A 13,876-nucleotide genomic window follows, 5' to 3' on the forward strand; every position below is an offset into this window, starting at 1 on the left:
TTATGTTATTTTATACTCTTTTATATTTTTTAATGTGCATAAGTATCTATTAATTCCTTTGTACTCAAAATTATACATGTATTTGACCTATCCCATATCATAGTGCTATTTGTACTTAATGATCAAGTGGATGGAAATAAATCTTATCTTATCTCTGCACACTGTGAAAGTTGTCTGTTGTACGGTCACACCACTGTGTATTTATGTTCAAGACAATTACAAGTAGAAAAGTAGCAGTAAAACAAATTCGGATCGACAAAATTTCGTAAATAATAATGTACTTAATTTATTGAGTGTTTTGGATAAATAACAATACATGTTAAAAGTACTTCTGGCAATTTTTTGCCCCAAAAATCTAGCAACGATTCTGCTGTGAAGTGGATTCTCCTATTTACATAATATTAATTAACCTTAAGCCATTGAGTGGCAGAATGGACATCAGTTGCAGAAAAACCCTGATGTTGGAGAAAGAAAACAAAGGTTTTTTTATCCTTCTGCTCAGTGGTGGCGAAAAGGGATCACAGACCTTGCAGTGTGGGTGGAGAGCTAAATGCCCCTTATATGGTTGGCTTTGTATTGCAGTCATTGAGGAACATTTCTTCCATAATGTAAAGAGTATAGAAAATTCCCCTCTATTCTAATTATGTGAAACATTAGTGACACTGCAAAAGAAGAAACCATTCAATAATCAAGGGGTTCCTATTTGTTGAGTGGCAAGCAAACAACTGTTTTTGACTAATAAAAAGTTCAGACAATTTTAAAAATGTACACAGTATTCTACAGAAAGTCCTACATAACCAGTACAATGTCTGTAGTGGCGCAAGAGTCTTTCTTCCCTTATAGGAAGTAGTGTCCGAGCAGACAAAAAAGTCGGGACATGGATTAAAAGGAATGAACTATCCCGACTAAATCGGAACATCTGATAGCCTTGCATGAATGGTTATAGAATTAAAATAGCTCAATATTGCAGACTGCAGACTTCTAGAGCCTGCCTCTGTCCAGAAACAACCTATTCATTTGTGCAAGGACAAAACTGAAATTCATGCAAAATTTGAAAAACGATCAACGTGATTTTTGTAGGTTTTTATAAGTTCAAATTAAAATTTCTCATGTCTCAAGGGGGGGGGGGGGCATGCCCCCCTTGGGTACGGGCCTGCTCTGCAGAGACTGAAGCTTGTTCATGAATTTGCACTATCCATGGATAGTACAGGTAGCTGAAGAAATAGACAAGCGTGACTCTGCAGGATTTTTCCAGGCCTTCACATTTCACTCTAAATGTATTTGCAGACCTTGGCCACCCTGGAAAAATGGCTGATACAGCATACCATGGCATGAGGATGCAGCTACCCTCCGACCCAGACGTTCCCTCGGAACAACAGCATGGACCTTACATCTCACAGGGAACGTCCGACTATTATTACGACGACCACAGCCAGGAGGAGGGATACCACAGTGGGGGAAGGATTCCTTTGCATGAGTTGCACCATGCATTGGAACATGACCCTGCATTCAAGGCAGAAATGCACGAGAAAAATGTTGATCTTCAGAACAAGGTTAGTCATAACGGTCGGTCCATGTGCAGATATCTGGGGAGGGTGACTGGAGTAATCGCCTTTCCCTGACATATACTATGCTTAATATTATTAGCGGCTGAAATGTACTGTAAGTTCTGGACATGGGAGTTTCTTTGCAAGTGTCTATTCATCAATTTCATCTAATGATGAATACCATGGCAGAAAAGTGACAATATTTTATTAAATGCTAATCCACTTGTTCTATGTTATTTACTCAAAAGAGATAATGTATACCTATCAATTGTTCCGCAACACTCCACCCTTACCGGGCCGCTTCTGGCGGGAAAACCCCAAATAAACAACTAAATAGGCTCGTAGCCCTGGTTTCCCATCCCGTTCCTCACCAGAGCGCTCGAAACCAAAGAATCAATCACAGGCAAGAACTTACTGAATTAATGTTGCAGGGTGATGGCTGAAAACTTGCAGAAATGGGCTTTATACATTTATTTACAATTCAACAAACAAGGCTCGGATTCTTCCAATAATTCTATAATTTACATTATTTACATTCCTCTAACTTGAGCCCCACGGCAGAACTGCCAAGTAGAAGCTAAGCATCGGCGGAACCGTCTCAGGATGCTCTTTCTCATGGAAGGCCACTGGAGACTGAAGAGAACTCTCCCTTCTGCTATCCGGTTCATAAACACTCTCTGTCCTCTGTGAGAGGCCATATTTATACTTCCTCCCGCGTCGCATGGGGGAGGGTTGAAAGTTCAAATCTTATTGGCTCTTTTAAACTACACAGAACCATGGAAGAAACCCAAGCATACAGAGTTATACACAAAACACTAAAAAGAAACAAATACTGTTTGTAACACAATACACATAATATTTGGACGAATACTTCATGTGGATGTGCAAATGTTTGTAAAATGATAAGAGGATTGAAAAAAAGTATCATGAAAAATCATTTTCATAAATAAAATTGGAAAAACGTTAAAAGGAATACTTAAAATGTGCCTTTATCAATGTTAATAAACTAATATAAGAAATTATAAGGGTATGCTTTTAATCAAATAATCAGAACCAATAAAATGAAAACAATTATGGACTATGCAGGATTTTTTCCAGGGGGGAAGAAGGCATATCATAATAGGGTGTCACACCCTAAAAGTGTTCCTCCAAGATTCTTTCAATACTAAACAAAAATGACCGTGACTGAAAGAATATTTGTGTGAAATATATACTTTTAGGTTGACATACATTTTACAGAGGAGAGGCATGCCCAACCACCTTTCCCCTGCTCCACCTTCTGGTGCTTGAACGATATTTTGAAGTAAGATTCTTAGATTTTGAGTTAATTTGAAAAATATAAGATCCAGTACCCATTTTGAAAAATTTCAGAAGGATTGAAAAACCATCAATTTTATTTTTGGGTAAGTTAGATCATAATCCAAGTTCACCTTAACATTTATTGTGTTCATGATGCACCTTTCCCTTAGAATAACAATTAAAACTTTAGTAAACCATATTTTTAGCCGAAAATAATTAGATAATAGATAAAATTAATAATAGTTTATTAATTTATAGGTGTACTAAAATATGAATGTGATATGCTGTCATATTTTTTTTCTGAAATCCTTAGTGCTTGGTTAACATTTTTGTAAAATTTCAAAAAGATTGAATAATTCATAAGGGAGATAGAATTTTTTTTCTAAGTTAGTGTAGTTTACACTGGAGGCTTTGGGAATGGAAGAAAAGAGGAACCGCTAAAAGTTTGAGGAGCTATGAATTGAAACCAGGAAAGTTAGAGAAAAAATGCCATGTCTCACCACCATGGAAGGAATATATGTGCCAAGTTTCATCAAAATCTGAGATCGTAGGTTCCATGGTCTGGTTGAACTTAAGTGGAATGACGGAGCATTTCAGTTTTACATTCACACATAAAATGTATGGTTCTAGTTATAGAGTGGCCGCGGTGGCTCAGTCGGTAACGCATCTGACTACCATGTAGGTCCCGGGTTCGATCCCCGGCCGGTTCAAATCTGGGAACTTTTCTAACGATGGAAGCGGCCCCGGCGCCCACCCAGCATCGAATAACATGGGTACCTGGGGAAACCTGGGGGGTAAAGGTGGTCAGGGGCATGGTGCTCATCACATCACCCCCACTCACGACCGGATCAAGAAAGTGTGGGGCGTTACCCCCACACCCCCTATACGCCTTCATGGCATGGTGCTAAGCACAGGGTAACACTTTACTTTTTTTACTTTTCTAGTTATAGAAAAAATATATAATAAACACTTACGTGAGTATCGTTGTAAATACAATCTTGTAAACGACGTTTCGCAGAGCTACGCTCCGCTTCTTCAGGTTTCTTTTTTATCAGCACATAAAATACTTTGTCAGGTGGACAAATCCAGGATTGGGTTAAAGGGTTTTGGATTAAAAGACGTAAAATTACTTAACTGTTAAAAAAGCCATAAGGACTTGACAATACTTCTAAAGGAGCCATGTTCCCATACTATGTCAAGGCTCTTACATCATAGCTCTGCAAAACTTCATTTACAAGATTGTATTTACAACGATACTCACTCACGTAAGTGTTTATTATATATTTTTTCTTTAATTATAATAAAGTGAGTAAATGCACTATCTTAAAATGTATATGGTTCTAGACATGCAATTGGATGAAAATATTCACAAAGAATTGATTTCATAAAATCACAAAGTACTTTGCAGTGTCTGATAATGAATGAAAAAACTTGAATATGATGACATAGCCTGAATGCATGAAAGCTAATGAAAATACATTTGAAACTGTAGCAAAATTTGACTTCTTTGTCTGTGAACTGTATAGGCTACAGATGCCAATACTTTTTGTTGGTGTAACATGCAAATCAGATGCATCTGCAAACATTTAAACCTTAATGCAATTAACGACAATAATAATTTTCAGATTGATTAATTTTGTTAATTACATGGAATAGGACCACTTTCCATGGCATGCCACTGATATTTTCTGTATTTCAGCCGCACCATCACAAGTCGCAACATCACAAGGCAGAGAAGGAGGAAACAAAAGCTTCAGTGAAGAAGGAGCAAGCTGAGAAGGTTGAAGAATCACATGTTAAAAAGGAAGAAGTGCCCATTTCATCAACAACAGAGACAGCAACTGCTCAAGGTACTGCATAAGTAAAGTACATAACATTATATACTGTGAAAATATTAGCTTCAACATGTATCTGGATACCGAAGTCCAAATTTTCTCATGAACTTTCGAAATTGGGAAGCTACGAATGAATAGTGTACCCTGGTCATAGAAAACTATTCCCTGTCCCAGCTAGCTGTAGAGCAGGGCCATGCATATCGGCAGAAAAGGAGGAGGAAAATTGAGTGGTGAAAGTGCAGCATTGCCAACCACATGGTCCTGACCGTAGTCTATACGCTAAATGCACGGCTCGTCAAAATTTGCTCTTGCAGTTTTATCCCTAATATTTCCCTAAGAAATTCTTAAACCAATTGTATGGACCTGAAGACAAAAATACGGTCCGTTTGCCATGTGTGTTCAGTATTATCCTTTTCAAAAGTTTGCAACACTGCATAGGTAATCGGGTAACTCCCGTCGCCCATTACACAATCCCGTTTCTCTCACTGTTCATTGACGGAGCTGTCTCACATCACTACTTGCAAAGAGACTTGTTCTCGTTCACCTGGTCTACACAACTACAAAATACTGGATCCTAACCAATGACATTTGATTACCCGTATTTAGTGTGAAATCTTTATGTAAATTTTATGTGAACAAGTCTACAATGGAGATTGGTTAAAAGCTAGTAATGTATTTGTAAAAACATTTTGAGAGTTGTATTTGCCACATTTATAAATTGTTTTAGCAAGCTGAAATTTGAATACTAGTTAATGTATTTATCTTCTCTTTTCATGAAAGCGTCAGTCAGAAAACATATGAATCCAGCCCCTCACCATATGAAAGTGTCTTCCCTTGAAGCCAACCGAGACACTGTGAGTCTGAGCGAAGTGGAAGGCCAAACTGCAAAACCAGGTGGCGCCATTCTTGCTCTAGTTCTAGGTTAGTGTGGTCATTAAAGTCTATATGTAACTATCTAAAAATAAGCATTGGAGTCACGTGCAGTATACATTCCATTGGTCACAATCAAATTTGTAAATACATCTTCCAATAAAAGTTCATTTAATTTTCAAACAATTTACCAAAGAATCACGCTATAATTTAAATTGTACAAGACGTCATAAATCATACCACATAAAATCGCTTATTACATGCTTATAATGCATCTCCACGAGCTAAAAAAAAAACAAAAAAACAATTCTCCCAACACACCCAAATTTTCAACTTTCTCGAGCACCCTTTTTATTACATGGACTCCACGCTAACCAACTATACTCGACATTGAAAGAATGTGCATCGTTCCCTACTATTGTTAAGTACAGAACATTGCTTTAATGTTTTTCTGGCAATTGATTTGACTTATTTCCATCCACTTAATCATACAAGTACAATTGCTCTATGATGTGGGATATGTCAATTTAATTAATGTCTAATTTTGAATACAAAGGAATTAACACCATACTTATATCCAGGGCTCGAGAAATCCCAGTCGACATGTCGCCATGGCGACTAACAATTTTTGCCTGGCGACTGTGATCTTTTGCTAGAATATTGCCGTTCTTTTAACTTTGCATGTACGAAATGTTGAAGATTCTAAGTTGAAATTGCAGTACAGCGTAAGTTAGCAAATGATTTTTTTGAAAAACTAAATATGCTGACCAAGGCAGAAATTTATTTTATTTTATTTCTGCCTTGGTGAGCATATTGAGTTTTTCATGTCATGGAAACAAAGCTTAATGGTCTTAAGATTTTTTTTATCAATGTTGTGAACATTTCATAGAATCAGTAACTATTCCTTACTCTTTGTCCCCCAACCCCTAATTTTCTGCTCTCTCACATGATTTAGCAATGTTTTGAATACGGTGATCTTCTTATAGTATGCACAATTGCCAGTAGGTGGTTTCCTGGCGCCTGAATTTCAGAGCTGGCGTCTAGCTCTGATGAAGATTTTTCGAGCACTGCTTATATCTATTAAAATACTAGAACAATTGCATAGAGAAATGTAAAAACAATAATTATTAGGGAAAGTTACAAAGTAATGTAATACTAAAAAGAAGGATAAAAAAGTTTTAAAGGTGATGTCCATTAATGGAAAATGTGATGTAAGTAATCTTCTGTGAGATAAAACAAATGTTTCATTAGCAAGATCTTTACTTTCATTTCAAATTTAGTTGGTTTGTGATTCTTGAATTCCTCTGGCAACTTCTTAAATAGGTTTACACCTTGCAACACTAGATCATTTTGTTTTGGTTGTGCGGACAGTTGAAAGGTGGAGGGAGTTATGCATACGAGTGCTGTAATTAATTGAGTATATCCATATATTTTTAGAACATTTCAGAATTTCTATGAATAAAGCACAATGTTTCTAGTATGTACACACATAAAAAAAAGTGCACCCCTGTGCTTTGCACTACGCCATGAAGGCGTATAGGGGGTGTGGGGTTAGGGCTCCACACTTTCTTGATCTCGGCAAAGCTGGGTGTGATGTGATCAGCACCATGCCCCTGGGTGCCTTTACACCCCCAGAGTTTACTCCAGGTAGCCACTTTATAGGACGCTGGGTGGGTGCCGGAGCCGCTTGAACAGGTTGAAAAAGTACCGGTTCTCCCCTGCCGGGGATCGAACACACATGGAAGATGTAATATTTGAAATTGACTGAAAATTTGTTTTGTTGAGCTTCATTTTTTTAATATCCGTTTTTGCCAAATAAAAACTTAATGCATTTTGGGTGAACTGCCCCAGAAAGAGACAACATACGGTATGTGAGTGCAGGTTGAATTTGTCCAAAATACACTGTCCTTAAATAATTTTAAAATAAAACATTTCTTACAATTCTCATCATATAGCAGAGCCTGCTTAACTTTTGAGTTAAATTAGTAATATGCATGTCCTAAGACAGGTTTGTATATATCCATGGACCTAAAAATTTTACTGCATTGTATTCTTTGATGCCTTCATTGTTAATAAGTACATTTAAGTTGTTTGTTTGTTTTACTGGATTGAAATTCATTAGAACTGTTCTATTAACATTCAGGAAGAGCTTATTATTTTTTAGCCAGGTATCCAATTGTGCAGTTGTTGAAACTGAGTTCTTTTGAGGTTGCTCATATTCCATGCTTTTTATTATGATATTTGTATCATCAGCAAAAAGTATTGTTTGAGACTTGGATAAAGTTTCTGGTAGATCATTTATGTAAAGTAAAAATAAAACTGGTCCAAAACTTGAACCTTGTGGCAATCCTGTTTTGAGAATTATGTTAATATCCACGTACTGACACCTGTCTTTTAAATAGGAAGCAAACAAGTTCTTTGCTAAACCTCCGATTCCTGGTCCACTTTATCTAAATTGTCATGCTGTATTAAATCAAATGCTTTAGTGAAATCTAAAAATAATTCATACACATGCATGTTTTTTACCCTCGATTTTAGTATGTTATATGTGAGAATGGATATGATGAAAATGATGAACGGACACTCACAAAGAACGTCCATGCCAAGAATCGAACCCGGGATGCCTGGCTTCGTAGCATGCTGTGCTTGTTTTCCCGACGAGTCATGTTTTGAAAAACTCTGTCATCAGTGACAATGGTCATTCACCTGTGTTTTTACATGCATTGTCACCAATCCTTGTTGTTACCTCCAGACAAAAATCACGGAAAAACAAGAGCGCCAAAAGTCTCACAAAAAGCGAAGTAAAATAAAGCAAATCAATCAATCATTCAGAACCTTGCATCCACATAATAATTTATATTTGGTGTACCAATCATTCTTAAATGTTATTTTTGAGTACTTCTTAACTCTTGTACAATGTTGAAATTACGCTGTTGAGATCCATATTCTTTATTTGAGTTAGTCGCGAAAATGGAATTTTGGAAACTCGAAACAGCATTCACAGTGTAGAAAAACTCTATGTGGTAGTTTAAAAAGCAACACTAGAAATGAGATAGTTTGATTATTCAGTAAAATATATACACGCGAGTCCACGATGAACATAAAATTCATCCGCTTCAAAACTTGAGCGCCAAGCCATTTAACTTTGACCTTGACCATGACCATGACCAAATGAAACCAAAAATAACTTTCAGCCTGCAGTGTTGCAATCCATTGAAACACGGAAGTTGTTGAATCTTCAATATCCGCTAAAAAAAAATGCAGTCAAATTTGCCGGTGAGGAACTTGCAAAATGTAATTTTAAAAATATGATATTCTGACTCAAAATGCAAATATAATTCCAGATTATCTATGGATTTTTTAAAAAATATATGTAAGTTAAAAATCCTATAAATAGGTTTAAAAAAACTGTCAAGCACTTACACCAGAGATGCACAGGTGCAAATCAAACCTGGAAAGGTATTATATAACGTCTGCAGACTAGGTTTCAAAGAACATATAATTTTACAAGAAAAGTTGTTTTCTTAATATCAGTTCTAAGTGGAATTTAAAATTGCCAGGTTTAGCGACTTTTCTCTGCGGTTGGCAACTATGTAACGAAAATGGCAGACCACCTTTGTATACATGCTGCTATCTGGTGTAGAATGTAAAAAGTTTGCATTGCGACAACACTCATATCTTGGTGGGGGCAAGGAGGGCACTTGCCCTGTCCAAAATTTTTCAAAAAATTTAAAATATATATGACTGCTTTCATTAACCTACTCGGACCTAAGAAGCAATGTAATAGAGAGTAATATTTGCGATTTCGCACATGTAACAGTTTAGAAATAATCGTGGATGCTATTTTTTATGGGATTCAAGACTTTCGATTCTGGCTCCCTCCCAAAGTTAAGCCTCAAGTTCGATTCTGGTGCATCCCCCAAATTACACCCATGGAGACATGAAGTATGCTAGCAGAACCAAGGCTGACCTGCCTTACCTACTCATATAAGCATCTCAAAGCTTAACCTGCCTAACCTATTTACATGTTTCTTTCTGCTATTAGATGCATACTTTAGTAGGTTAGGCAGGTCAGATTTGGTGCTTTTAGCATTTATCTCCCTGTTGCTGTAGATGTTACACTATCCATATTTGTTCACACAGCAGAGTGCGGAACTGGAGGGTAGAAAGACCAACAGCCTCTTAAGTGTTTTTCTATTTTATGTTAGCAATTATTCTATGCACAGCAATTCTGTACATCTCCTTTGATAAAGAACAAAAGTGTCAGTGTTACCAAATATCTAAAAAACTTATCAAACTTGAAAGTAGTTATGTTATGTTAAAGTAACTTGTGTGTATATACTCAAACATCAATCAAAGACTTTATACAGTATTTAAGTTCATATACCCAGCACGGGGTGTATTATTTTGGTATTGTTTCTTGTTGAACTGGTAATGTGTATGAATATTTATTATTATTTTGCAATTTATTTCCATTACATTTTTTAATTCTATTTTTTCAAAGAAATACATGTGTGCATTTAGTGTACACATAATTTAAAATACATGTATGGGTGTTCATGCGAACATTATTAGTCTGCTTCCCTGAAAATAAGTGCCCAAATATTATTGACATCTATTGAAATTTTTTTTATCTCTAAGTGAGCATAATTTTGAATAAATTTCCTCTTATTCTCAGGGTACTTGCTTTCAATCACTAACTACCCAGAAAACAGCACATTACAAAAAACACAAAGCTTGTTATTTTTATTATTAATAACATAAATGAAGTTCTGTTAGGTAGTATTACAACAGGATAACCAAAGTAAATATGCATTACATCAAAAAATTGATTATGAAATGTAAGACCCAGTTAGCAAAACGTAATGTTTCATGGCCTTTCAAGTTGACAAATAATAAATGGTTAGTTTTGTGCAAGTTGTCACATGACACAAACTTAATGACTAATATCTCTCCCTTTTTTTTTTTTTAAACAGGTACGTGAAAGTTAATAACCAAATACAATAACTATGCATTTCAGTACATTAACTGCATGAAATGTAAAAAATCAATGAAAACAGTTGTGCTGAATAATCATCCATCTGCTGGATCAATTAGAAAAGTCATGTAAGCCAAGCGTCAAGCTAAGTTTGCAACAGGTTTTATGTATCAATCTGTGCAAGAACTGAGCTCACAATCTTCAATGCCAGTCTTGCCTCAACCACTGAGCTGCTTACATCGTAGACACTGAGAAAATCCACAGTATTGCCAACCGCACAACACATCAAAACCTGCATGCATGTCAAGCGGAATGTATTTTTGCTTCTTTATGTCTCCTGAAACATAAAATCTTAGAAGTGCTTTCTGCGCATAGATTATTTAATAAATGTGTCATTACTTAATATAAATGCGAAATAACTTCTAAACATGAGAGCATGTGTGTATATTTCGAGCACGCAAAAATAAAAATACACAAAGATAAAAGTAAACAACGATAGGCCCATATTGAATTTAATGACAAATTATTGTTTTTGGTTTAGAAAGAAATACATTTATGAAAAACTTGGTTGCTTCATTTGCAATACATCCGTTACTGTAAGACACACGCACTTCAAGTTATACTAGCAAAAAAAGCATGATTTGTTATTGGTGACAATCAGGTGCATTGTCTGCTGCTATTACTCTGTTTCAATTTATGAATCACTTCACTAAACCAGGATTCAAATCTTGGTCTGTCCATTTCTTGCTGATAATCACCCTTTCTTTGCACGGAACAGTAAATATGCACCGTCAACAAAGACTTCATTGCCGCCATTGGGTGAAACAATAAGCCTCCCCTTTCCTCTCTTCTTTTCTCGTCAGTTTCTTCAGCCCTGGCGGTGGTTTTGTATGGTGGTGTCCTTCAATGTTTGATTCAATGTACGCCCCCTGCCCCTCCCCCCACCAAGTTAAAGCACATCTCGTCCAAATAATAAACATGTTTCTTATCACGGCGATATCCGATATCTTTAATACAGCGGAAATTCTTTTATCGTCAAACAACAATTGTGTCCTCTTCCTAAACTTAAACCGCAAAGCATTCAGCACCCGTGATACATTTCGTGCGCACATTGACGGCAAATCACCTCATGCCCCGTTTTACTTTGATCATGTTGTCATAAGAAGGATTATGCATTTAAAACAATTTGCTTGATTTGAAGAGCTTTTTCCTTCGGATGAAGCCCAAAATAACACTCTGGCAAAACTGCATGCTGAACAGGAGACCTCGATTCAGCCATTCTTGCTGCTGTATAGCATCATTATTAATCCATCACATCACAATAAACATAGGGTTAAAATAGTGGGATGTGCAACACTGGTATCACAGATTCCACGCGCTCTGCAATGTATTCAGTCTTGCTCGACTTGCTCTCAATCTTCAGCGCAATACAAACTCCAGTTGGCGAATCTGCGGATCCTAGTTCGTTTGCACAGTTATTGCAACTGATCAAGTACATACCTGCTAATGGATGTATTATTTTGTCGTATTTTACAAATTAAATAACTGTTTTCTTGCAAGTATGCAGTTGTGTCGGAATAAAACCTGCCTCAGTGGAACTATATTCTGCGTGCACGTTTGGATCTACATATGCGAAAACTTGCTGCAAAGTTGACTTGACGCTTGGCTTAGTCACATATGGACCTTCATGATGGAATAGTGTGGTGGTAATACAGTTGCCTTGTATTCACGGGGCTACTGGGTTCAATACATGGTGGAGGCCCAAAGTGGTTTGGTTTCCACTTTAAACTGTAGATCCAGTCCCAATTAATCTATCTGTGTTTAAATTGGCCTTAAAAACTAAACTTAAAGAAAAAAAATATAAAGTAAATTTTATATATTGATCTTCCATTTTGTTTTGAAAATATTATTCACTCAGATAGTCTTGTTTTGTATGTATTTCCAGGTTTAAGTGTCTCAGCAGTGTTGGCAGTGATTGTGGGTTGCAGGCTAAGGGTCGTAAGACGAAGAATGCGCAGAGGCGGAAGATCACCATATGCCCATGATGCAGATTACCTAGTGAATGGAATGTACTTATAAAAAAAAATACTAGTTTGAGAGTTACCCGACATGAAATAAAAAAAATATATCTCAAATGTTGTGAAAGGGGTGTGAATTACCTAGAAGTGCTGGGAGAGGATCTTCCATCTTAATTACATGAAAGTAACCAGGCCTGAAAACTGAATGATAATACTTGGTTTTTCATAACTCATGATTCTCATTGGAAATCATCTACAAAATCCTACAGAATACAAGTCTGCTCCGTTCACAAAACCATATCTGTCACAGATTTCAGTTACTTCCTTTCTCCAACCAATAACTTTCTTCTAAACACCACATCTTTTTTCCTTACTCTAAATTTTTGACCATATTTCTGTGTATAATATGTACGTCTTATTTGAATTGTCTGATAACATACATTTTATTACTCTGTTACTATTGGCTGCCAGCTTCGTGATTTAACTGAACCATTCCTTACAACTCACCCGGCATGTACTATACCCGAGGATTCTTCATGGTCTTATGTTGAATAGCTTTGATAGTTCTCGTTTATGGAATTAGAACTTTTTGTTATATAATACAAAAGAACAATATACAAAATAGATTATGGCTTTAAACCATTCTGCATAACCTCTTATTTTAATAACTGTATTAGTATTTTATCCAATATCATTCAACAACAGTAAGGTTTACAGTGTTAAGCAAAAAAAATATACTGTGACAACAGAGCCAAGTGGTCATTAGCTAAAATTTAAATTGACACTTTCATATTCAGAAGGCTCTCACTGATACTGCCTCAGAAAATAAAACAATGTAGTGTGCATATTTACGAGGACAATAGTAAAAAGATGGCAATATTTTGCAGCAAGGCAAGAAATATTGGATCAGCATGTCGTTATCGGCTGATATTACTTCCAATCAATTATTCATCCACACATACAAGATGGAGGGATAACGTTGAAATGGACCTAAAGGAAACAGTTAAGGATGGAAAAGATTGGATTGATCTTGCCCAGGATAGGGACAGACCTATGTTGCTGCAGCCATAAACCTTCAGATTTAAGAATGCTAGAGTAAGTAATTAAGTGAACACACAAGTCTGGTTAAATATTCATAATTGTTGCCAATCTCTGTGATGTAGTGGTTAGCACAGTGCACTATGGCACCAGGAGTCCATGGTTTGAATTCCAGACTGGCCATGGGTGTTTTTGTGAATGAATGCCCCTTCGTCAATTTCATCATATTATCCCTCATCCTCATCGCCACAATTAGCCAAAAAATGGCAGAAAAGATCAAACCTGAGACCA

The 13,876-nt window shown here is 36.4% G+C and overlaps 1 protein-coding gene across 2 annotated transcripts in view; it reads left to right on the forward strand.

The window, feature by feature from the left end:
- Positions 1 to 13,859, forward strand: part of LOC146000197 (uncharacterized) — a 127,100-nt gene extending 113,241 nt beyond the window's left edge. For both annotated transcript variants that reach the window (XM_083137573.1, XM_083137574.1), the window contains exons 8-11: positions 1,288 to 1,553; positions 4,546 to 4,696; positions 5,462 to 5,602; positions 12,475 to 13,859. In XM_083137573.1, the coding sequence (XP_082993699.1) occupies positions 1,288 to 1,553; positions 4,546 to 4,696; positions 5,462 to 5,602; positions 12,475 to 12,608 (692 nt within the window). In that variant the 3' untranslated portion in view covers positions 12,609 to 13,859. The remainder of the gene's footprint in view (positions 1 to 1,287; positions 1,554 to 4,545; positions 4,697 to 5,461; positions 5,603 to 12,474) is intronic.
- The last annotated feature ends 17 nt before the right edge of the window (positions 13,860 to 13,876 follow it).

The sequence above is a fragment of the Lepisma saccharinum genome, chromosome 16, assembly GCF_977018435.1.
Source record: "Lepisma saccharinum chromosome 16, izLepSacc3.1, whole genome shotgun sequence".
Classification (NCBI taxonomy): Eukaryota; Metazoa; Arthropoda; class Insecta; order Zygentoma; family Lepismatidae; genus Lepisma; species Lepisma saccharinum.